Source organism: Scardinius erythrophthalmus (genome assembly GCF_964197995.2).
Source record: "Scardinius erythrophthalmus genome assembly, chromosome: 7".
NCBI lineage: Eukaryota > Metazoa > Chordata > Actinopteri > Cypriniformes > Leuciscidae > Scardinius > Scardinius erythrophthalmus.
In genome coordinates, this window is record NC_138227.1 from 48,501,409 (window position 1) to 48,527,559 (window position 26,151).

At 42.4% G+C, this 26,151-nt stretch overlaps 5 protein-coding genes across 5 annotated transcripts; all 5 read left to right on the forward strand.

Annotated features, from left to right (window-relative positions):
- Positions 1 to 399: 399 nt before the first annotated feature.
- Positions 400 to 1,105, forward strand: LOC308693877 (histone H1-like; the record flags this gene model as incomplete). The annotated part of the gene is made up of 1 exon (XM_081370987.1): positions 400 to 1,105. The coding sequence occupies one exon, from the start codon at positions 400 to 402 to the stop codon at positions 997 to 999; it is 600 nt and encodes a 199-aa protein (XP_081227113.1). The 3' UTR covers positions 1,000 to 1,105.
- Positions 1,106 to 2,899: 1,794 nt separating this feature from the next.
- LOC308693885 (histone H2A) lies at positions 2,900 to 3,292 on the forward strand (the record flags this gene model as incomplete). Its single annotated transcript, XM_081370995.1, has 1 exon — positions 2,900 to 3,292. The coding sequence occupies exon 1, from the start codon at positions 2,906 to 2,908 to the stop codon at positions 3,290 to 3,292; it is 387 nt and encodes a 128-aa protein (XP_081227121.1). The 5' UTR covers positions 2,900 to 2,905.
- Positions 3,293 to 6,147: 2,855 nt separating this feature from the next.
- On the forward strand, positions 6,148 to 6,746 carry LOC308693884 (histone H3.2). The gene has a single exon (XM_081370994.1). It carries the CDS (start codon positions 6,302 to 6,304, stop codon positions 6,710 to 6,712), a length of 411 nt encoding a protein of 136 aa, XP_081227120.1. The 5' UTR covers positions 6,148 to 6,301; the 3' UTR covers positions 6,713 to 6,746.
- A 2,094-nt stretch (positions 6,747 to 8,840) lies between these two features.
- Positions 8,841 to 9,345, forward strand: LOC308693883 (histone H4; the record flags this gene model as incomplete). Its single annotated transcript, XM_081370993.1, has 1 exon — positions 8,841 to 9,345. The coding sequence occupies one exon, from the start codon at positions 8,841 to 8,843 to the stop codon at positions 9,150 to 9,152; it is 312 nt and encodes a 103-aa protein (XP_081227119.1). The 3' UTR covers positions 9,153 to 9,345.
- Positions 9,345 to 11,071, forward strand: LOC308693880 (histone H2B-like). The gene has a single exon (XM_081370990.1). The coding sequence runs from the start codon at positions 10,015 to 10,017 to the stop codon at positions 10,387 to 10,389; it is 375 nt and encodes a 124-aa protein (XP_081227116.1). The 5' UTR covers positions 9,345 to 10,014; the 3' UTR covers positions 10,390 to 11,071.
- Positions 11,072 to 26,151: the final 15,080 nt, after the last annotated feature.

Here is a 26,151-nt window from a genome sequence, read left to right on the forward strand (position 1 = left end):
ATTAGACGCTTTGCAGTTGTTTTATATATGTTAAAGATTTTATTTTGGATGTGTTCATTGTGATTATATTGGCTGGGTTTATAAAAGTTTATAAAATTGAAAGGATCTTTGCTTGATGCATTTGGAAACAAAGCTTGTCTATTTGTAAATGTAATCGCGTGCATTTCTGGTGATTATACTGTCCGTGTGTTGAAAAAGACTTCGATTAAACACACTCGCAATGACACACCCCAAAGCGGAGGCGTTATAGCGTTGCCAGCGGCACTGAGCGGACTTTTGCCGCTGTAGTGGAAACGCACCGTTAGAGCGCGCCGCCGCGAGCGTTGATGATCATTGATCGCTGAAAGCAGACCGTGTGTGAAAGCCTGCGGATCATCATCCGATCAGAGAGACACAGAGATGGCAGAAACCTCCCCCGCCCCGGCCAAAGCGCCCAAGAAGAAGTCCGCTACTGCGAAAGCCAAGAAAGCAGGACCCGGCGTCGGCGAGCTGATCGTCAAAGCGGTGTCCGCGTCCAAGGAGAGGAGCGGCGTGTCCCTCGCCGCGCTGAAGAAGGCGCTCGCGGCCAACGGATACGACGTGGAGAAGAACAACTCCCGCGTCAAGATCGCCATCAAGAGCCTGGTGACTAAAGGGACTCTGGTGCAGGTCAAGGGAACCGGCGCCTCGGGCTCCTTCAAGCTGAACAAGCAGCAAGCCGAGAGCAAGAAGAAACCCGCGGCTCCTAAAGCGAAGAAGCCCGCGGCCAAGAAACCTGCCGCCAAGAAGCCCAAGAGCGCCGCGGCAAAGAAGCCCGCAGCCGCGAAGAAATCACCCAAGAAGGCCAAGAAACCCGCCGCCAAGCCCGCTAAGAAGGCGACGAAGAGCCCCAAGAAGGCGAAGAAGCCCGCGGCCGCGAAGAAAGCCGCCAAGAGCCCGAAGAAGGCCAAGGCGGCGAAACCGAAGGCGGCAAAGCCTCCAGCCGCCAAGCCCAAAAGAGGACCTCCCAAGAAGAGATGATGAACCCTCGCTGCTCCTCAACGGCTCTTTTCAGAGCCACCACTGACCCGAGTAAAGAGCAGCACTGTACACTACTGTAACTGCAGCACTCCCGCGCTTTAAGAGCAAACACACGAGGTCTAGTGCGAGCTGAACAAACTATATACAATGGTACACTTTACTATACGGTTCATTAGCTAACATGAACTAACAATGAGCAATACCGCATTTATTAATCTTACTTAATATTAATTTCAACATTTACTAATACATGATTAAAATCAAAGGTTGTATTTGTTAACATTAGTTCATGCACTGTGAAAAACATGAACAATGAACAGCTGGATTTTTATTAACTAACATTAACAAAGATTAATAAATATGTATTGCTCATTATTAGATTGTGTTAGTTAATACATTTACTAATGCTAACTAATGAACCTTAATGTACAGTGTAACTATAAATATCTAAAATGAGTCAAAAGAAATTGATTACAGGTAAAAATGGCCAAAAAGGTTATGAGGGTTCAGACAGTAATCAGTTCAGATTTATAACAGTACAGAATACATCTATATAACAGAATTGTGACAATAGAAACTACAATAAGCAGTGATTTAACTCCAATATTACGATAGGAACATAATTCTGTAGAGTATCAGACGGTTAATGTGTGCAGAATATACAGTGTGTGTGAAAGGTGAAGCACTTTTGTTGGGAACAGCGAATAATATACATTTGTACCCAGGGGGCAAAACACCTGTTTTTTATAAACATTATTACAGAAATTAGTTATCACCCTAAATTGTAATCTGTTTGTCTGTTTCGTTTTTTTTTTCTTTTCTTTTTTTGGTACAAATTGCTACTTAATGTAACAGTTTTAATCAGTAAATACTTTTAAACCTACTCCACACATGACTCCTGTGTGTTTTAGTCTTTCAGCATTTAGTTGTCAGTACCTTTGTCTCACACTCCAAACACCAGGACTGAACACTAACCAGCCCAACCCAAAATCCCTTTTTTTATTTCAATAGAATAAATAAAGCTATCCCACTTGTGAAAGAATATTAGAAATAGACATTGCAATACAAATAATAGATATTGCATAAATATGCAAACGATATACTGTACATACAGAAACAGAGCAGTATAAACACCAGTTAATGGTAAACTTCTTTCTTGGATCTTGTTTGAATTGACAGGCTATTATAGGCTTGACATTGAATTCCCTCTAAATGTGTTATGGGCCATGAGGAAAAAAAAAATCTAAATATGATTTCATCCAGTAAAAGTTAACTTTACATGGTAATTTGTTTATTGTAACAACAACAAAGGGAAAAGAATGCCACCGATTACAAATGGAATGTTCAATATTTTTTTTCTTTTTTTTTTGCCTACCTATGAATTAAGAGGCATTGTTAACTCTTACATTCTAATTACATGTACAATCAAGGCATCAGATGAAAGCTTATCTTCCACTCTTTCTAAAGGTGTGCTCAGTTTGTTTCTAGCATAAAGTATCAGGGAGATATGGCTCACGATTCATGAATATAATTAAACCGTTTTAGCATGTTTTGTTTTGACCCTGATTACAAGTTTCCAGCAGCTTGTTGACCGGCTTGGCCACCCAGGTTGTGATCCTCAGACATCATAGATTTCATTTTTATATGACAACCTTTTACAGCAGCCCATGTCTGCTAAACCCCCTTTGCCCCCTGGGTATTGTGTACTTTTACAATGTTGTCCAAATATTTAATTGGTAGTGTAATCAAGGGGGTTGGGCTTCGGAGGGAAGTTCAGTGATTGGTTGAAATCTTCTCAGACTCTCAGCCAATGAGCGACTGGCTCTCTCGCTTAAAGGCGGGCTGTGGAGGCGCTGCTCTTCATTCTGTTCTCTTCGACGGAAGGTTCTGGAAAGTCACTGTTAAAATGAGCGGCAGAGGCAAAACCGGCGGCAAAGCGCGAGCGAAGGCCAAGACCCGCTCGTCCAGGGCAGGGCTGCAGTTCCCCGTCGGCCGTGTCCACAGGCTCCTCCGCAAAGGCAACTACGCCGAGCGCGTCGGCGCCGGAGCTCCTGTGTATCTGGCGGCTGTGCTCGAGTATCTGACCGCGGAGATCCTGGAGTTGGCTGGAAACGCCGCTCGGGACAACAAGAAGACCCGCATCATCCCCCGGCACCTGCAGCTGGCGGTGCGCAACGACGAGGAGCTGAACAAGCTTCTGGGCGGAGTGACCATCGCTCAGGGCGGCGTGTTGCCCAACATCCAGGCCGTGCTGCTGCCCAAGAAGACCGAGAAGCCTGCCAAGGCCAAGTGAGGCTCCAGCCTGGCCCTCTGACCCCCAAAGGCTCTTTTAAGAGCCACTCACTCCATCTCAGAGAGCTTTTCTGGGCTCATGCTTATAAACGCCTATGTTTTAGTTTAAGATCTAAATTGAAAACATAAAGTAAATAAAGACCAAAGACAAACAATTAGGTTATTTTTAACTTCCGCCCCATAAAAATGTTAGAATTATCATAAAGATTACATGGGTAGTTATTAAATTGTTATGGGGGACACACTGGGAATTAAGGCGAGTATTTCAGAACTAGTAAATCCAGTGTGAGAATAAAGCCTTAAACTGATTGATTGATTTTTTTTTTTTTTTTCATTTTTTATTAAACATTAAATCAATACAGATTTGGGTGATTCTCCAACTAGAAGCACTTTTGGCACTGTGAGTTTATGTAAAATTCACTCTCTTAAAACACTCTTAAAACAATCTTCCTAGCTTCATTCATTTGTCTTCTAACACAATATAACAGTGGGCAGTTTTAGAATTCCATGGATTATTATTATTTTTAACAGTTTTTCTGAAGAGCCATGTCATTTCCACCACTTTTCAATTTATCTATTTTATTACAATATAATATAGTAAAACTGTTATATATGATTATGTATCTGTCAACAACATCAGTGGCTATCTTATCATGTAACAAAATAAATCTTAATACTTCATGAACTTAATGCATTTTCATTTAAAGTTGCTAAATGCCACGAGTTGCCACGAGTTTGGGATTTTTGCCTACAGCATCTCATTTTTGCTCAGGTCTATGTTATTATAAGTCACTCACACATATATTGTAAGTAATGAACTATTACTACTTATTTTAAAATACATTTAGATCCACATCATTGGTTATTCTTTTTTTTTTTCTTAAAAACTGTAGTGGTGGAAAGTGGTGGAAATGACGGTTTATGGTGGAAAGATTGTTTCTGTTTATTTTTACTTAAATTGCCAGTCTAAAATATTTTAACCATGTATTTTATTATTTAACATATATGAGTTGAACAGTATACCTAATAATTTTAAAAATAATGATAATAAATGATATGCAAATTATATAAACCTGCTCAAAACATTCATATAAATATAGATAAATAAAAATACATTTAGAGTGTACTGGAATGGTGATATATAAAGTTTTCAGTCCAAAAGCACAAATATGTCATGAGAACATGCCAATAGCGCACAAAAACAGCATATATCATGTCCAAATCTACGCCTCAAATTTCTCAGAGGTGGAAATGACGGAGGTGGAAATGACATTTTAGCAGTTTTTCTGCAATATTAGCACACCCTCATGTCAGGCTTAGCTACTTTTGGACTTATTATGTTGTTTACTCGTTATGAACATAAATACATTATTTTCATTTTTGTTGTACATAATTCAACCGAACTACAGCCAAGGTGGAAATGACGCTGAATAAAAATATTCTGTATAAAAGCTTGACTTACCTTGATTTATTTTCTTGTGCTGAAGAGCACATGTGCCTGAAGTTTCATCTTCAACTAATACGTCCTTTTCACAGTTATTTCCATGATTACCAAGTAAATAAAATATTTAAGGTGGGTCTATTAAAGTGGATTTTGTTGAGGGAGGTGGAAATGACGGAAAACCTGGGGACAGACGTATTTCATTCCAAAAATAGTTTAAAATTATGATATACATATGGAATTTCGATGGTATGACATTATTTTATTTGTCCTTAAGACAAACATGTTAAAAAATATTTTTAAATCGATCCTTTAATATAATTTTCTAACATTCAAAGAGGGCAAGTCTGGGTTGGGGACAAGCATAAAACTGCAAAATCTGCTAATAAACAGCCATGCAAAAGCATTTTTAAAAGAAAAAAAGGGGCAAGATTTGGTGGTTACTAGGATGTTGGAGCATGAACTTCATAATGACAGTTTATTTGTGCACTTGTTTATTTATTCACAAAAAAAGGCCAGGGACAACAAAAGTGCTTGTAGTTGGAGAATCACCCATAAACGTGAAAGTAAAAATTAGCTATTTCCTGGATTATTGAGAACTTTATCATTTGTGGACAGGAGCAATAGAAATATTCACAGCATTGGATCTTGTCCAACCATCTTTAGCTGTGGATCTATACAGAAAATGAATCTAAATCTAAAATCTCTTAAAACAATGGTCTGACTGTTGCTCTCCTCCTTCCAGCACTTGTTCTGTCCAGCACAGGCTTCCTCCGCTGTGGGCCTGCAGCTCTTCTCCTGTGTTCTGGAGTTTGGGATATTCAGTGCTTTGAAACGGATACAGCAGATTCATCCTCTATTAATCTGTTTTGCTTTATATTAATACTTCCAAATTCTCTTAACTTCCCTAATTCTTTTTTTAAAAGCTCCCAGTTACGTCCACAAGCTTTCCCTGATTCAGCCCTTTCCCAGTAAATCTGGATAGTTCAATAATCTGTTGCTGGCCTTTTCATATTTAAGGAGGGAGCTGTTTCATTTCCACAGCGGTTTAGAGGCAGTAATTGCCATATTTTGAGACAAAATAACTGAAATATAAATGTCATTGTGGTCAGTCCCTTATATTAGGCTGTTGTTAATATTAATAGAGATATTATTAATGTTTTACAAATCAACCAATAATCAGTTCTGCACTGCCTTGAACGGTCTTTGTTTCTCCAGGTGTGCTGTATTACAGCCGGATACTTTTCTCTGCAGATGTCAACTATGCGTGTCAAATTTATCCATAAATGCTACAATATTTGAATTTGAGGAAGGAAATGTCGGAATGTATGAGGCGTGTATGAGTAACTGAACAAAGGCGTGTTGAGCGGGAAACCCTCCGCTTGTTTGAAAAGAGGAAACGCGCAGTCATTGGCTAGCAGTCATAGCACACGTCACACACTAGCCAATCACAAGCCTCTGCGACACTACGAGCTCGTGACGGTCCAACGCTATAAAAGCAGGCGTGTAACAGAAGAAGACAGCATTTATTCCCGCCAGCAGGAGCGAGAGAGAGAAGAAACTCCAGCGATGGCCAGAACCAAGCAGACCGCTCGTAAATCCACCGGCGGCAAAGCCCCGAGGAAGCAGCTCGCGACTAAAGCAGCGCGGAAGAGCGCGCCCGCCACCGGCGGCGTCAAGAAGCCCCATCGGTACCGGCCCGGGACCGTGGCTCTGCGGGAGATCCGCCGCTATCAGAAGTCCACCGAGCTGCTGATCCGCAAACTGCCTTTCCAGCGGCTGGTGAGAGAAATCGCCCAGGACTTCAAGACGGACCTGCGCTTCCAGAGCTCCGCTGTCATGGCCCTGCAGGAGGCCAGCGAGGCTTATCTGGTGGGTCTGTTCGAGGACACCAACCTGTGCGCCATCCACGCCAAGAGAGTCACCATCATGCCCAAGGACATCCAGCTGGCGCGCCGCATCCGCGGAGAGCGCGCTTAAACCCGCCGCCGCTGCTGTGCACGCGCGCGTCAAACCCAACGGCTCTTTTCAGAGCCACATCACTTCCTGTAAACGAGACTTATTTCCAGTGTAGCGCTGAGTAAAGCAGCAGTGCAGGGCTTGATCTCGGTAATGCCCGATCTGAGCAACTATGAGGAGGAAAGCATACTGAGATTTCCAGACTAGTTTCTTAAATATACAAGAGCCATTCTGCCGAATCAAGATTAAGTCTAAAATACAGTTTATTATTAAGCAAAGTGTCACGCACATTAAGCAAACTATACATTAAAACTATAATTAAAAATAACTAAATAGAGAAAAAAAAAAACATTATTTCGTGTCCCCACTCTCTCGCTCTAAACTTTACCATGAAATGTATTTATTAAAATCCAACAGTATTTTTTTTGGCAGTGTTGTATGACTTCATATCCAATCGATGCTTTAAAATGTCATGAGAAAAAAATATTTGATCTAATATTTTAGATCATATTTTACCTTTCTCAAACACAACACCATTAGTCCAGGCGTTTTAAGCAAAAATGGGGGTCAACCGTGAACAAATTGCAACAGAAGCAAACTCAACTGATTTTGTATCCTCAATATGTCCTGAGTAAGGAAAAAAAGGCCTGAAGAATCCCATTTGGGGAAAGCTTAGAAAAAGACCCAAATATAGTCTATTCATACGCCTATTCATTCTTTCTCTCACGTGAAGATATCTCTCCTTTAGAAATCACCATGAAAATTACTGAGTTGATTACTTATATCAAGACAAACAAAAATTGTATTACAAGTTTTTTTTTTTTAAGTTTGTTAACATGGACAAACGGTGCATAATCTAATTACAGATGTGCTAATTTGCATAAATACCACAACAGATCTAAACATTGGGTATAGCCGGGTGAAAATGTCTTGTTGAATCTTGTTGACACATAACAGTAAAATACTTAATATTAAGGTCTGAGTGGAACCCATTAGGCTACCCATGAGCATTAATACACAGAGTCAGGAAGAAGTACTTTAGAAACCAGCCTTTATTAATGTTTAAGAGATGGGCTTTGGGGCTGGGTCTGTGGGACTGTTTCTGGGGATTCACTTTTTATTTTGCTTACCTTTTGTCTTCTGCATTCTCCTTACCCTCCTCTGTTCTTCCCTCAGACTCGTCCCCCAGAAACAGTCCCACAGACCAATCTCTTAAACATTAATAAAGGCTGGTTTCTAAAGTACTTCTTCCTGACTCTGTGTATTAATGCTGATGGGTAGCCTAAATGGGTTCATTCAGACCTTAATATTAAGTATTTTACTGTTATGTGTCAACAAGATTCAACAAGACATTTTCTCCTGGCTAGACCCAATGTTTAGATCTGTTGTGGTATTTATGCAAATTAGCACATCTGTAATTAGATTATGTACCGTTTGTCCATGTTAACAAACAATTAAAAAAAAAACTTGCAATACATTTTTTGTTTGTCTTGATATAAGTAATCAACTCAGTAATTTTCATGGTGATATCTAAAGGTTAAATATTTTACCCTATTCATGTGAGAGAAAGAAAGAATAGGCGTATGAATAGGCTATATTTGGGTCTTTTCCTAAGCTTTCCCCTAATGGGATTCTCCGTGGCTTTTTTCCTTACTCAGGACATATTGAGGATACAAAATCATTTGAGTTTGCTTCTGTTGCAATTTGTTCAACCTTTTTTCCTAAAACGCCTGGATTATGTAGGGTTTACCAGGACACACACACACACACACACACACACACACACACGCGCGCGCGCGCCTATAAACAGAATAATAGAACAGATGCCACTATTCATAATGTTACAATAATCAATATTGTGATATGTCTTGTGTCCCTATTTGTTTACTTTGCTGTGCTTGTAGAAGATCACTGTTCATTATCACAGCACTGCTGTAAAATACATGATCTGAAGCATTATTAATATCTCATATAAAACAAAGGAGAGGCTCCATCAGATCGGGGTGGCGGTTACAGTCCACGTGACCATGTGACGCTGCGCTGGTTTCTCTCAGGTCCTGTTAGCGAGTATAAAAGCCTCCCTTCAACACTCCCAGTCACATCTGTTCTTCTTCATCGTGTGGGCGTCGCATCAGTCCTGTGAAGCATCATGTCCGGAAGAGGCAAAGGCGGGAAAGGGCTCGGGAAAGGAGGCGCGAAGCGTCACCGTAAAGTTCTGCGCGATAACATCCAGGGAATCACCAAACCCGCCATTCGGCGTCTGGCGCGCCGCGGCGGCGTCAAGCGCATCTCCGGGCTGATCTACGAGGAGACCCGCGGTGTGCTGAAGGTGTTCCTGGAGAACGTGATCCGCGATGCCGTCACCTACACCGAGCACGCCAAGAGGAAGACCGTCACCGCCATGGATGTTGTGTACGCGCTGAAGCGGCAGGGGCGCACCTTGTACGGCTTCGGGGGATAAACGCCTGAGACACGAGAACCGACGGACCAACGGCTCTTTTAAGAGCCACACACTCCCGCACTCAAAGAGCTCATGAGATAGCGATGGCAGGCCATACGAGTCATTATAAAAGACTAAGATTTCATAAAATATTTCATTTTATTCTATCAGTACACATAATAAATGTGATACACTAATGTGTTAATACTCAGTATATTTGCATTTTTTTTATTTAAAAGTTAATATCAGAAATATTTTATCTGAATTAAGCAATATTTATCCATTTACAGATGCTAAGATGTTTTACAAAAGGGACCAAATCGGAAATGGTACCAAAATAAGCAGAAGTGAAAATGCAGGAAAAAAAAAACGGATTATTATTTTTTAACTCAAATGGGTTTTTATTTTCTACTATTTATAAACTATTTGCTGCTAGTTTAAACAGTGGAATGAAGTTATGAGGAAAAGCTGTTTTTAAAGGTCTGTTATTGCTCTCTTTCCTCCAAAACTCCTTCATTGTGTTTATAAGTGGTTTTAATTACACGCTTGTGCAGAATGTGTGTCTAGAACCGCTTATTTTTTCAAAATGTCACGAAAATCTATAAATAAATGAAAAGTGCGGGAAATGAAACAAAGGAAACTATGTCGTTCAAATATGGGGTGGTGGGCGTGGCTATTATTTAAGCGCCTGTGATTGGCCCTCGTTCCGCTCGTGATGCTTTGAGTTGTCCAATGAAACACGAGTTTATGGGTTTGGCCAATGACAACAGGCAATCAGAAGGTTTGAGTGTCTCCTTGTAAATTAGCATAGGGCAGTGAATAAAAGCCTCTGTGTCGCTGCTGACTTCACACTGACTCTTCAGTTTAGCGATCATTCCTCATCATGCCTGAGCCAGCCAAGTCCGCGCCTAAGAAGGGCTCCAAGAAGGCTGTCACCAAGACCGCCGGGAAGGGCGGAAAGAAGCGCAGAAAGTCCAGGAAGGAGAGCTACGCCATCTACGTCTACAAAGTGCTGAAGCAGGTTCACCCTGACACCGGCATCTCCTCCAAGGCGATGGGCATCATGAACTCTTTCGTCAACGACATCTTCGAGCGCATCGCCGGTGAGGCGTCTCGTCTCGCTCACTACAACAAGCGCTCCACCATCACGTCGAGAGAGATCCAGACCGCCGTGCGTCTGCTGCTGCCCGGAGAGCTGGCCAAGCACGCCGTGTCTGAGGGCACCAAGGCCGTCACCAAGTACACCAGCTCCAAGTAGAGCCCAGGAGGCGCTCACACACACAAAGGCTCTTTTAAGAGCCACTCACACACTCCTGGAAAAGAGCTGATTATGCTAGATGAGTCAATTATGGTGTCTGTAAATATTAACTAAAAACGCTCAAGTGTAGTGACTGTCACATACATATGGCACACACACACACTGTTTATTGTGAATGTTAATAGTTGTTGATGCAGAGCAATAGTACATGTGACGGTCACTTTCTCCTCAACCATCTGCGTTTATAGTGTTCGTCAGAAAAGCGTCCTCTATCAGATAAAATGGCGGATCTACAAAGAGCCTTTGGGTTAAGACAAAACACGCGTTAATCTGTTTATTCGGGTTTGTCGGCACTGATGAGAAACGCTGTACTACATTTCCAGAGAAAAAGGGAAAAAGTAAACCAGTTATTAAACAGACGACAATAATTTGTGCAGAAATATAAACATAGACTAATGTATATCATTAAAGTTTAATTTCAACATGTCTAGATTACTGAACTGAAAACAAATAGAAATATGAATATGCTCTGTATTTGTTCAATATGTATTGAATCTTTAACTGAGGACACTGATGTCTGTTTTCTAATCATCAGAACTGCTTTAGATTAGCAGAATATTGTACAGTAATCTCTCATAGGTGCCATTGTGTCATAACTTTCATTTCAATTAAATTAATTACTCTCATGAATATTGTTTCAGTGAAAAACCTCTCGACCTTTTCCCAGTAAATACATTTCTATGCTTTTCATGATGTTTGGTACATTTAAACAGACACTTTCTGAAGTGTGTAAATACATGTGACTCATTCCTTCAGTTTAAAAAAAACAATACTGCATATTTTAGCTACATAAAATGTTAATTAATTTTCATGCCAGATTGGTTTCCATCAATAGACAATGTTAAGTACACTCTCAGAAAATAAAGTTCATAATTGTACCTTTAGGGGTACAATGGCTTGTCACTGGGGCTGTACCCTCAAGGGTACCCTTGGCATAGGGTACATATTTGTACCCTTGTGATTTGTACCTTAAAGGTACCGTATGTAGGATTGTGGCCAAAACTGGTACTGCAATCACTTTAAAAATACTGTAGAGCCGTGTATCCCCTCCCCCTCCCCCCTGACTCGAGGTTGCCAGATAAGCTGCAGGATTCAGCAGAAACGTAGGCTGCTTCAATGAGCTTCCAATGGCAAGTGACTACGAGACGTACACAGTAAGTTTTTTTCTGTTAATTGTGTTTATGCTCCATGAGAGATATTTTGATGAGTAATTATTTATTTAAAAAATGTACTAATTGTCATTAGTTAAATATAATCGTAAAGATTTATGCTCGTATGTGACAGTACAATCATAAAGATGTATGCTCGTATGTGACAGACAGAACGGTAGCTGTTAGTCTAATCTTTTGTTACGTTATGTATCTGTCATTAATGTAAGTACAAGCCTATGTCACTATGTGTAACCAATATCAAAGATACAACTGTCTATACATTTAGCTGATGCTATACGTGAAAGTGGCCAGCTGTATTTTTTTACTTACCCTGCAGCACACGTCCATAACGCTAAAATATGTGATGTGAAAGATTACTTGACATTCTATTATTTTTGGCTGTAGAACATGCTTGAAAAACAAGTAGGCTACAAAAACGTTACAAGTGGCACAAATTTTTCACATCATAGGCTACACTGTGCTTTTCATTAGTGTTATGAACATTAGAAAAAGTTATTTTCCCTTGGAATTGCACCTAGTGCTTAGAAACCAACACTAACATAGTACATAGCCTAAAAGGTAGAGAATGTTTATTTTGAGTTAGCACTTGTACTGCTCTCACTTGTTGCAGCCTGATTCAGACCTCAGTTATGAGGTTCCCGCTGTCCTAAGTGAGGCTGATGAGAGCTGGGAAGGCGAGAGGTGGCGCAGACAAAGGAAAAGAAGAGCAAAAGGGAGAGGGACAAGAGTAGACCGTGCAGGTCTTGGTCCAGGAGACACAGAGCAGAGAGAAGGAGAGAATTTAGAGGGAGGAGATGGACCAGGTGGAAGAGGCCAGAGAGCTGGAAGAGAGAGTGCAGATGTTTCAGGTGGAAAAGGAGAGAGTGTGGGCCCTGCACCAGGTGACAGAGGCCAGAGAGCTGGAAGAGAGAGTGCAGATGTTTCAGGTGGAAAAGGAGAGAGTGTGGGCCCTGCACCAGGTGACAGAGGCCAGAGAGCTGGAAGAGAGAGTGCAGATGTTTCAGGTGGAAAAGGAGAGAGTGTGGGCCCTGCACCAGGTGACAGAGGCCAGAGAGCTGGAAGAGAGAGTGCAGATGTTTCAGGTGGAAAAGGAGAGAGTGTGGGCCCTGCACCAGGTGACAGAGGCCAGAGAGCTGGAAGAGGCCAGAGAGGTAGAAGAGGCCAGAGAGGTGGAAGAGGAGATAATGCAGGTCCAAGTGCTGAAGTTGGCAGCAGAGGAAGGAGAGGGAGAGGAGGCAGAGATGCAGAGGAAGAGAACAGAGTTCAGATGATCCAAAATGACCGAAGGGTCCGGACAGAGGTTTGTTTCCAGAATATGCTACACATTTGATAGACTCTAGTAAAATTATGGCTTGTAATAAGTAGTCACCATTTGAATCAATGTTAGCATCTTTGTTATTTTTAATCAAATGTAAATAACACATTTTCTTTTGTGGTTTGTTTACTTAGGCACTCATTCAGGGCATGAGTGAAGTGAGGCTACGAGCACTAGCAACCCAGGTCTTCTCCCGGAATCCTGGATTAGTTTTTGACGCACTTCCTACATTGGACAGCACAACCCCACCTAATGCTGCTCTTTCATGGTGCACCTGTGGGAACTGCAGGGAAATGGCCACAGACGCTGAAAGGAAATGCTGTGGCCAGGGGCCTGACTACTGCATCAGCAAATTGGCACATTTTGATCTGTATTGTCTGGAAGATGGTTATTTGCGTATTCACAGAGATTACAGAAATGATGTGTTGGTGGTAGCTGAAGTTAGAGAGCCAGGAGATGATAACAGACAATTTAGGCATGCTGCTTATCGTCAATACATCTTTTGGCAGCATGGGTCACTGGGTCTGGGTAACCGTCGTGTTATACCCAGCTGCTGTATATGGAGAATAAGGGACAAATACTCGGGGTATTTGTCCCCAGGGCCAGTACACTGGCTTTGTACCCACCATTTGATACCACTCTAACGTGAACAGTTTAATTCAAGTTATTTATTGTTGTATATATGGTTTTACAAATTTTTTTGATTTGTTCTGTTTTTTGGTTTGTTTGTTTGTAAAGAGCGTTCCTCATTTTTTCAATTAAATTTTTTTTATTTAGAATAACAATACTATGCTTTTTACGATGTAGAGAAACAGTATATAAAATGGTTTAATGATAAAGGTTACACCGTATAAATAGAAAACTATACCCAACTGCTCTGTACTGTTGAAACTTTTAGTCTAAAATTGTTGATAAGCAGCTTGTGACACAAAAGGTTACATGGACATGAACATGGTCAGGGTTGTGAGGCTCTGGAAACTGGGCTTCACGGGTCTTCATGTCTGGAATGCTGATACTGAGGAGAGCAAAATAAAACCTGAAGTTAGTGTATTTCAAACTTGGATGTGTTATGCATGACATCTGACTTAGTGTGTGGCATGTAGCCCAAGGTGCAAAATAAATAAATTGGCATTTAACCTACCAAGACCTCTCCTGACTTGGGTGTGCAGGAGTTCCTCAATGGTTGGTGCCGGCACAGGGGGAAGTGGGCCGTACCTTCTGGGGTCATCAGGTCGTAGTGTCTTCCGCCTGGGCATCCCCTTACCAGCCAATCTCTTTTGAAGGATCATAGCTTGCAGTTCTGGGATGTAGTCATACGTCTTGGATGCCTTCTGAGTGTAAAGCATATACCTGCGAGCATTCTTCTTGTACAGCCTCTTGTACCTAATTAAAAGCAGAAAGGGGAGGGAAGAAGACATTTACATTCAAAGGGACATTTTTCAGCAGAAGAAAGAAATTCATACAGGTTTGAAACAACATTAGGGTGAGTGAGTATATGATGACAGAATTTTCATTTTTCGGTGGAGTATCCCTTAAATGGTGTTGTAATCTGGTATAAAATTAAGAGCAGGCGCGCTCAACTCTCAAAACAATTTAAGTGTGCGAGTAATAAAAAACGTTTATCAAAATAAAGATGAAAAACCGCACTCTCAGATAATACATTTATAAAAATATAACCTGAGAGTGCGGTTTTTCATCTTTATTTTGTAATCTGGTATAAAACAATAGCATGTAGATATGAGCAAGTCACTTACTGTTTGCTTCCATCAGATTTGCACAACTCTGGGCGGTCCTTGTGGAAGTTATAGTCCATCGCTGCAAGGAGCATCCTGGCCTCAAAGACAGGAGGGCTAAAAGCTGTGCGCTTGCTAGCGTACATTAAAATATGGTTCTGGAAGGACTCCAGATCAGCAGTGGACCTGTGGGGTGTGTGTGAGAAGAGACATTTTGTGGGATTTTGAAAATAACTTTCTATCTACAGTATGTGTATATACTCAAAAAATTACCTAAAATTGAGATATTTGTGGACCTCATTAAGCCACCGCTTGTTTCTAACGATGCTCTTCAGGGCCTCATGTGCCATAGAGCCTCGCTCAAGCCACTGTTGAGTTCCACCAGATTCTAAGTCTGCATGCTGGCAGCTTCCCAGCACCCACCTGTGTTCATTTGTCACATGATGTAGGAGCCCAAGCCACAGCTCCTAGAAATAATATAGAAATATAATGTACAGAAGAAAAAAAAGCATACATATTGTACATAATTCATTATTAATGATGATGCTGTTTGTAAGTACTATAATCTACGTGGGTCACATGATTTACTACAATGACACATCTGGTTAGCTACAGAATCAGCCAATATTCAACATCAAGTAACCATCCTAACTTATTCTATTTGCCAACAAGGTATGTTTAAGAAGACTGCATGTTATATTGATAGAATATTCTTTTTACATGACAACTATTTTTCAAACCATATCAACTTACAAGGAACTCTTGGTAAGAATCTGCTGTTTTGCAGCACCACCAAAAGTGGTTGACAACGTCTTTCAGCCAACTGCTCAAACTGGACTGACCCTTGACCTGTGAAGCCTGGAATAGACATAACAGTTATCATTTTTACATCGCTCAAATTAGGGTAGATTGCCTTGCAGAAAATGAAGCCATAGTAATGACAGCTGAACTTACAGCATGGATCCTTTTTGCCAAATTCTTGGCCCCATGCCACATATCCAAGCTGTGCTGCAGTCCAAGGTCTTTGTACTTTCCTTTGTCTTATTTGGAAAAATAATATGTATAATTAGTACAGTAATGCCCCCCCCCCCACCCCTCCAAAAAGTTGTTGTAATTCTACAAGTAACGCAAAATTTCAGTGGCAACTTACTCATTAGTGCGGAGATCTGGACATGGGCATCAGTGCAGACCTCTACTAGTTTCACTTCATTCAAAAGAGTGTCTACTGTCCGCACAAATGCCTCTCTCTCCATGATCACAGAATTTCGCCCAGTCTCCCTTTTGTCCACAGTGATGACAGAGAAGATTTCCCTGGATTCGTTCTCCATGGCAGTGTATGTACAGTACTGGGCGCAATGTCCAGGGCTGTCCATTCTTCCATCCGCTATTCAATTTGTAAACAAGAATCAATGATTTTCACAAAACATCAAATTGACATATTAACATACTATAGCCTAAATGAATAAAAAATGTACATTACCTACTATTACCACATCTCTGTCTTTTAGGCGATTTATTGCCTCAGCCCTCCTCTCCTCCCAAAAGTCCTTCACAGTGTCTACACCATATGTGTCCTGAATTGTGAAAAATGAACTACGGTCCACCATCCCCATGTTCATAAACTTGAACAGAAGTGAGACTTTGGCGTAGTTGCTTCCGGAGAGTAGTATGTTGCTTGCCAACATGAAGTCCCCTGCTAGCATCCCGTACCTCACAGTGGGCTGTGAGCTCCATCTCCATACAGTGTGGCCAACAGGGCAGGTCTGACAATAAATGGGACACAACTTAGGCTATTTAGCATTATCAAATACAAACATAGAATTGCTTCCACTAAGTGGAATTACAACTCAGGAAGCTTGATTGAGTTTCACAAAACCACTGTCAAGGTATTAACTTTGCATCCAACACCAATCTACACTTATTTTCTATGTAGTATGATTATAACACCTACCCATTCCATGATGCTTGCAGTACCCCTGCGCGTAATGGAAACTTCAAATGGAGGGCGACACTGACACTCCACTTGACTGACGTCACATTTGTATGGGCACTTTTGGACCGGAAGCACAAGGAATGTTGCAAGCTGCTTCAAACAGTCCTCATAAGTGACGGAGGCCCGTTTCCCGATTAGGTCATCTTCAGTCATGACCTCCAGTGTATCAGGAAAGCCAGGTTGATGAAGTGTAGGTAAGGTGACTGATGGAGGCTCTACATCCGGGATGTCATGTACTGTCTCACTGGCATCTATCACAGGCAGATTGTCAATGCATGGTGGTGCCTGCAATGCTCCACCCAACCTAAAGACATGAAAGATATATATATATATATATATATCAATTACAGATAGATATCCAATCAGATGAATAAAATAAAAATGGCAAATACAGAGAGGGGGTTATCTTTGAGATACTACAGAGACCAGACATCTTTTATTTTTATGTTTACATATTTCATTGAATCAATGTTCGAGGATGTATTGTGAATAATCTTAGAGGATCCAATGTTAACATACCGAATACAAATACGAGGGACATAGTCTTCAACATCACTGTCATCTGCTTCAATCTCCTCATTACTAACACCTTCACTGTCCCCCCAATCAATTCTGGAAAATGTGATAGAAAATTATATTTGTTAATACAAAGCAGAACATCTTGTTACACAATGTACAGTCAAACCCAGTGGAACTTACACACTGTTCATTAGGTCATTTATCTCCAGCTCATTCATGACCTGGGTTTCAGCATCCTGGATGCTCATGTTCTGTAGACTAAAAACAAAAACAATACAGCGGTCACAATGGATTTTTTTTTTTTTTTTTTTTTTTACATTTTCAACAACATTTCTTTTCATTTGGCATATTAGGAAGCTTGAGAGGCTTTATCTACCTTTCCTCCAGAACCTCAGAGGCATCCATGGTGCGCTCATCATCTTCCAGTCTTTCCTCAATAGGCGACAGGTCCTCTCTGTAAATGGTGTAGTTGTTTTAGACCCAAAATGTTTCAGAATATGCAATGAAAATAAATAAATAAATAAAAGTAGTACTGACTACTGACCGATTTGAAAGTGTTTCAGATGATGCACATACAATACTGGAAAGTGATGGTGCAGTCAGGTGGTGCTTCTTCAAGTCTCTCTTACTGGGTGTTGAGGTGCTGGGGCCATAATAGCTGAAGAGATAAGCGTTTTTGATTCGATATTTAATTTGATTTGATTTCTTTATGTTGAACATATAAATACAATTACAATTTTACAAAAAATTGGAGGAAAAAAAAGGATAATAGTAAAACAAAACAAAAAAAAATATAAACAACAAAATAAAACTTCCTTATTTTTCAATACGAAAAGAAAAAGAAAAAAGAAAAAAGTTTTTGTCATAAGTAGGCTAAAAAATAACCAAAACATTTGCCACAGCAATTATAACGCGGGACAAAGTCAATATCACCAATGGAAATATTTTCATCAGAAAATATTGTTAGAGTAACTAAATTACATTAGCAATGGTCATACAGGTCAACTTGCAGCATGTGTAACTTAGAAGAACGAATGACGAATATTTTTATTTCTGAGGTAAAGTTAGGCTGCTGTCTCAATTAAGTTACGTTTCAAATTGCCATAATGGGTGTGCTAATGTTGTTTTCCTCAGCGTCTCAGCATAAGTACAGAGAAACGGGCTCCTATAATGCATTGCTAATGTTAGCATACGTCCATGTGAGCTGTTACGTTACTTTGCACGAACATGCATAACTTTGTTCGACTGTCATGAATAACGTTATATGAAATGTCCATTGACATCAAGTACAAGTTATCCAAGCATAGATGAATCTTACCTGTCCAGGAGAAAATTAGCAACGTTGGCGTCTGTGTTAAAATTCTTCTCCGTTTTCAGCCGTCTCCATCTGTCAAAAGCATCTCCAATACAAATTCTGGTTTTATTTCGGACTTTGTCACGAAGAATTTCGGAAATGTAACGAGGTCTTTTGGATTTAGTAGCGTTAGACATTTTTATCCGACTAGTGGGTAGGTTAGAGCAAAGCTGGCAACCCGGATCCCGAAACACTACTGACTTCGTGATTGGTAGATAGGTGGAGGGAGGCGCGTCAGGCCAAAACACAAAATGACAACATCAACATCAGTTGAGGGCTGCAAGTCCACTTTTTAAATGGCAATATCCTAGCCATACTACTGTTGTCAGTGATATAAGTATTTGAAATGAACATGATTTCTTAATGTCTAGTGACATATTAGGGCAATTTTATGATTAATTGAAATAGATTTCTTACATACGGTACCTTTAAGAGACCAGTCTTGTACCTGTGGTGACAATTTTGTACCTTTATTTAACAGTACAAAAATGGACCCTTCAAAAAGGGTACAAAATTGGCTTTGACAGGGTACAATCGTTGACTATGATATATATATATATATATTACAAACACACACACACACACACACACACACGCTGTATTAATATCAGAATTTATTAAGTCCTTTTTATTTTATTGTTTTACATTTCATTTTAAACACAATGTCTAACTGTGACATATAACTTGTCGTCAACTGAGTAAGTGTCATATGCCTGAAAGTCCATTTCATCTCCTGGTTTCAGTAAAGTCCATTCTTTATCAACCTTGACACTGCATGCATGAAAGTGATGGTCATAGAACAGAGGAATCAACATTTTTCCACAAAGGATCCACATGGTGTCTGTGTTAAAGATGTACTTGATTTGCCAAACAATGGAATTCGCTCAGAATGCAGTACATCTGTGACAAATACACTCTGACCGCATGCTTCACACTGTTGACTGATACTTCAGACACACGCTGGATAGCTTTCTCTGTTAAATCTCCATCACAGAGGTTGTGATTGTCCATCAGGGCTCTCTGCAGCTCCACAGGTGAAGATAAAAATGGAGTGGTCACACTTTTTACCGGGACTTTCTCAAATTCACCCAGCATACTCCCACACAACTCCCAGCACTGTCTGAACTGGTGTCTGTTGCTCAGGGTTGCAGCTATGTGAACAACATTTCTGCAGTTATGGGCAACCATTTTACAATATTGGTGCTTGGCCTCATATCTCATGCACCATAGCAAACACAGGGGCCCATACATGTGTATCAGTCTTGAATAATGAACTAAGTAATGACACTTTGGAGTAATAACACCCCCAACAAATCTTTCATTTCTGTCAGGAACTCTTGAACAAGTACATTTAACAAAAAAAGGTTCTCTCTTCTCACCTTTGGAGCCATAACGATCTCCGTAATCTCTCGACACAACAGAAAAACATGCTAGTATTCCCCATCGGGTGGCACACGGTGGGCCATTACAAAAGGCAAAAGCCTGAAAAGGCACCACTTTTGAGAAGCAGATCCAGTAATGCCAACATGCTGCAGTCTTTCTGATAACTGGTTTGTTTACCTTGTCATTTTGCCCAATGCACAGTTTTTGTAGTTCTTCATTTATTTCTCTTATAGTTATATGTTTCTCTGTATGAGCTTTGCCAATAACTAGCTTCATAACAAGTGGATTTACACCCTCTAACAAATCGTGCATTATGTCCGGTGGTAAAGCTTTTGTCACATCAGAATATTGCAACTCTTCAAACGGTGAAGGACCATTCACACCATAAGTCACTTTGTCGTCAGGATTTTGTTGAATGCGGGCAAGATGACACTGATGAACCTCAGATGTTCTTAAAACAAAGCTGTCCTCCTCAAACGTGTGCTTTATATCTCCACAAGATGCCATGCAATAACGACAAATTCTACCCGAGATAAATGACATGGTAAATCCACCGATCATGTGAGCTGACAAGTTATCACCAGATAAAGTTGCAAGAGCGGCACGAGATGTGTGTTCAGTTTCATCAACAGTTACTGTAAAACCATCAGTTGCCAGTTTTTTAAGATCATTTAGCAAAGGTAAAAGTAAAGTAAAACACGGTCTGTGTGTTTTCGATATACATGTCGCCTAAAAGACTCATATTTTGTAAATGTTGACTGGCAGTCATTAAGTCCACATGTAATAGTGAAATGGCTTCATGGGCATGAATGAGTCCTATGTGCTGAATTAGTTTCCTCAAGGTGAATGTCCTCCTGGAGCATTTGGGCACTGGTATGGACGAGGCCTGGTGGAGTCAGTAGAGGAGATGTATTTGCCTAGTGGCAGTTATTGGCAGAGGCTGGTCACCATCCACAACTATTTTGGCAATGTACCTTTGGAGAAACATCAGAGTGTTCTTCAGATGTCCTGGATATGCAAGATTGAACACGAAGTATGTGCAGAAGGCTGAGATGATTCCTTCGTCGATTCCTGAGTTGCGAAACACCTCGATGTGGTCCACTTTCAGAATGTTTGGAGCTCTCCTGGCAAAGGCCATTTTCCAGTCTCGGCCGGTCAACTGAATAGTTGGGTACGGGCTGTCAAGATCAGTCTATTCAAAGCCAAAAGGAAAAAAGCAAAATTAACCTGACATTCTTACCATTTGGTGAAAAATATGAATACCTCACAAATTCTGGTAACGAACGAAAAGTTAATCCATTCTGACATATTGCACTCGCTCTTTAAGGAGGAATGTGAGGCTGTTGTTCATTGATAGGGTTGTTAAAATAGCAATGATTAGCATTGTGTTATTGGGCAGATACACTAGATTACTAAGCACATGCATCATCTACATTCTTTGCATACACATTATATGCTCAAATAGTGGTTTATAATTAGAATGTGACTATATTCTGATGTGGTGTGCAGATTCGGTAGCTAGTAAATGGGTGTCCATGCTACACAATTAGAGTAAAATTTTATTTTGTAGTCATTGTGCACAAATATTGTGCTTATGTACTCAAACTTCCGCCTTTTCCTTTCAAACAAGAACAGATATGAATTGCTGTTAAAACTTGTTTGACTGGATTTAAGCAAGAACTGATGAATCTAAAGTAATTTAACAATGGTGGAAGACAAAAAGCAATAGGACCATCCAAGCAAGTCTTCAGCGTAGCAACAATGATGAGGTGATCAGACTCATTACCACTTTACATTCCACTTAAAAGTAATGAAATATTTAAAAGTGGATAAAGTATTCCTTTAAGTGGAGACATGTGTGGTGTTAATATGATTTTCTTTCTATCAGTATATTTGTCTAGCCTGACTACGTCAGACTTCCTACTTCCGATCAATTTCATTTCGCTTCTGTACTCAGTCTGAGATAGCGGCCTATCTTTCAGTTTTCCAGCGGCCTTTGGACGGCCGGGCCAATCAACGAACAGAGGGCGGGCTGAGAGCCGTGACGTAGACACTGATTGTACTGTGGATGCGTAGATTTTTAATACACATAATCTGCAAAAGTCGCGCACAGCCATGTTCACTCCGGTATTTCGCTCGATGGTTTTGTTTTCGCATCATACATGTGTTTACAGTGGAAGTTAGATGCGGCTGAGCATGCGCATAACACACGCCATAACCAAACGTTATGTGATTGGCTTACGGGTAACCAATGATTTTAAGCTTCAGACAAGCGCATAAAGATGATTTTCCCACAGAACCTATGTTAATTAACACCTCAATAGAAGTACACTGTTTTATGATATAAGAATAATAACAAATCTAAAATAGAATTAAAGACATATTAAGGCCCACGACTTGGAAACACTGTGGTATAGGCATTAACATTTAATCAGTACCTGGAAGATCCTCAGTAAGAGCTTCTTCTTTTGTCTCCAGGTAAAACTGGAATAGTGGGCATTTCCTTTGAGCTAGTTGAAGCACCTTCGGTACAATACATTTAAAGCCTTCATTGAATCGCTGACACAAGTTCCCTGTTGCTGGATGGATACGTTCCAACTCATCACACAACTACAGAAGAAAAAACATTAAGCTTTATTCCATACCAGAAATCATCATGCAGCTTGATACTAATCTAAAGGCCCGTACACACCGGGACGAATATCGGCGCGCGTTATTCGCCAGCGTTTTTCAACGCGTTTTTTGTGTTCACACCCAAGCGATTTTCGCTCACGATGAGCCGAGTGAACATGCAAATTCATTCCCTGACATTAGATGGCGCTTAATACCACTCCATAACAGTTCTCTTTTATCAAGATGTTTGTAGTCGCTGTCGCGTTTGTCATAGTTCTTTATGTTCCGACACCAACGAGACCAGCAGCTCTACATTCATCTTGCCCTGCATCTTCCTCGTCTTATTTCTTCCCGGCAGTGTTTAGACGCTACTCGACATATATCTTCTTCGCCGTTGTATGTGTGCTCGGCAAGACCGTTTTGTGTTTGAGCGCCCCCAAGTTGTGTTTTACTGTAACTTCAGAAGCTCCAGACACGTGAGCAAAAGCGGCAATCTCATTGGTCGGATAGTTTTTGAAACCAAAAAAACGAACCCGAGGCGTTTTTTAAAAAATGACGCTTTTACGCGCGGTGTTTTTCGCGTCGGTGTGCACACTCACATTGGCGCCCTTTGTTTAGTTACGAGGCGTTAAACATCGGCGAATATCGCGCACGAAATTCGTCCCGGTGTGAACAGGCCTTAAGAAGCAGTACTTAATGGCATATGGAAGATATGTGACATTTGTGTGTAGACTACATGTTAGTTTTCATACTATAAAACGTTTCGGTTACTCACGTAACCTCTGTTCTCTCTAGAAGAGGGAACGAGTATTGCGTAGTTGCTTACGCTACGGGAAAGCCTTTCTTTCTCGAGATACTGAAGCCAAAAATTATCCTTAATTTTTATAATCTTGTCAACGAAGTGCGGCAGCCTGCAGACCTAGGGCAAGCTAACTAGCGTGCCCATTGGCTGCCCTGCGGCAACTGCAGCAGCCTACCGCTGAGCCCTTGGCGTGACGTCACGACCAATGAGCGCGCTTAATGCGTCACAGCCCGCGAAAAAGGGGTGTGGCTTAGCGTATATAAACAGGGCTCGGAGGCTGCTTCTCTGGTTTCTGTCGCATGAAGCGAAATGAGCTCGTGGCGCGAGCACGGCGGGCTACGCAATACTCGTTCCCTCTTCTAGAGAGAACAGAGGTTATGTGAGTAACCGAAACGTTCTCTTACGAGAGGTTCTCTCGTATTGCGTAGTTGCTTACGCTACGGGAACGCCCTTGTCAACGCCGTGCGCGCCCAGCATCCACTGAATGAGTCCCAGGGAGAGCCCGGGGAACGTGATAGCGGAGAGCCGGGCAGCCCGAAGAGGGCTAGCGCCGTACATAAGCACACAGTAGGGGGTTAGGAGCGGCACGGCCGGTCCTAACTGACAATTCCCTGCATAGTGCAGCTCAACCAGTAGAGCTAAATCACACAACGTAGCCCGCGCACAGATAGTGGGCTGGCATACGCGAGACTTAGACTGATAAGACTTTCGCCTGCAAGGCGGGAACATCCAGGTTGTAAAACCTAACAAACGTGGAGGGGGAGGCCCAGCCTGCCGCTGCACAAATGTCATGAATGGGAATCCCGCTGGACCATGCCCACGACGAGGCCATGCCTCTAGTGGAATGAGCTCGAACGCCCAATGGGCACTGCAGGTCTTTAGACGCATAAGCAGCAGCAATAGCGTCCACTATCCATCTGGACAGGCTGTGTTTCGAGGCGGCGAGACCCTTGGTGCGCCCACCAAACGAAACAAAGAGCTGATCCGAGCGCCTGAAAGCGGCGGACCGTGAAATGTAGTTTCTCAACGCCCTGACCGGGCAGAGGAGATTACTATCGGCCTCGCTGCCGTGCGTCGGCAGGGCTGAGAGGGAAATGACCTGTGCTCTGAAGGGAGTGCCCAAAATTTTTGGAACGTACCCATGCCTCGGTCTGAGAATGACTTTGGAGTCATTAGGTCCGAACTCGAGGCACGCGGCGTTAACAGATAACGCGTGAAGGTCTCCCACTCGTTTGACTGACGACAGTGCTATCAGAAAAACGGTTTTGAGCGTGAGGTATTTCATATCCACAGTTTCCAAGGGTTCGAAGGGATGCGCTCTCAGGGCCTCCAAGACCAGAGAGAGATCCCACATAGGAACCGAGGGGGGTCGCGGGGGGTTCATCCTCCTGGCTCCCCTAAGGAAGCGGATGACGAGCTCGTTCCTTCCTAATGCGCGGCCCTGCTCAGAAACCGAGAGCGCTGAAATGGCCGCAACATAGACTTTGAGCGTGGAGGGGGACCTGCCCGCGTCCAGTAGCTCTTGAAGGAAACACAGTACTCGCGATACCCCACATGTCTGTGGATCGAGCCCCTTAGCAGTGCACCATGTGTTAAACACTGACCATTTCGACATGTAGAGCCGCCTCGTAGAGGGGCTCTAGATTGTATGATCGTGTTCATGACCCCGTCTGGCAGATTAGCGTGTAATCGTTGAGGCTCCACGCATGCAGAGACCAGCGCTCTGGATGGGGATGCCATATCGATCCGCGTGCTTGAGAGAGAAGGTCTCTCCTCACCGGTATCGGCCAGGGGGCTGAGTCTGCCAGCTGTATTAGATCCGGGAACCAAGCTTGGTTCTCCCAGCATGGGGCTATGAGGAGCACTGAGTGGCGCGCTTCCCTGATTCTCTCGATGACCTGAGGCAGCAGAGAGACCGGGGGAAAAGCGTACAACGGGCCGCTGGGCCAGATCTGGGCCAGCGCGTCCTCGTTCTTCGAGAAGAACTCTGGGCAGTGAGCGTTGTCTTTTGACGCAAAAAGGTCGACTTTCGCTTTGCCGAACCGTCGCCACAGTGACTGGACTGTTTGGGGGTGTAGAGACCACTCCCCAGGGGGAACGTTGTCCCTGGACAGTCTGTCGGGGCCCTCGTTCAGGTGGCCAGGCACATGCGCGGCTCTCAGCGAGCGCAGAGAGTGCTGAGCCCACACGAGGAGGCGTTCCGCCAGGGTGCAGAGCATCTTTGATCTGACACCGCCCTGGTGATTCACGTAGGCCACTACCGATGTATTGTCCGTGCGGACTAGAACATGGTGACCGTGGAGGAATGGGAGGAAGTGTTTGAGCGCTTTCTCGACCGCGAGCATCTCTAGACAGTTTATGTGTAGGAGATTCTCCTGGTCTGACCAGCGGCCATAGACCGGTCTGCCTTCGAAGAGCGCTCCCCAACCTAGGTTGGAAGCGTCTGTCGAGACAACTTTCCGGTGTGAAATCACTCCTATAGTCACTCCTGTGTGATACCATTCGGCTGCCAGCCAGGGCTGCAGGGCTGAAATGCATCCCTGATTCACTCTGACTCGCAAGCCGCCGGCCGCCCAGGCTCGGTGGGGCACGCGCATTTTCAGCCAGCGTTGGAGCGGGCGCATGCGCAGTAAACCCAGCTGGAGCACTGCTGCAGCTGAGGCCATATGCCCCAGGATACGCTGGAATGTCCTCAGCGGAACCCGGCTGCCTATTTGGAGGGATGCGGCGAGGAGGCGGATGCGGCGCGCGCGCTGCTCCGACAGTCTGGCCGTCATAGCCACCGAGTCCAGTTCTATTCCAAGAAAGGAAATTGACT

Coding starts and splice junctions, on each gene's coding strand:
- LOC308693884 (XM_081370994.1), top strand. CDS start 6,302: ATGGCCAGAACCAAGCAGACCGCTCGTAAATCCACCGGCGGCAAAGCC.
- LOC308693880 (XM_081370990.1), top strand. CDS start 10,015: ATGCCTGAGCCAGCCAAGTCCGCGCCTAAGAAGGGCTCCAAGAAGGCT.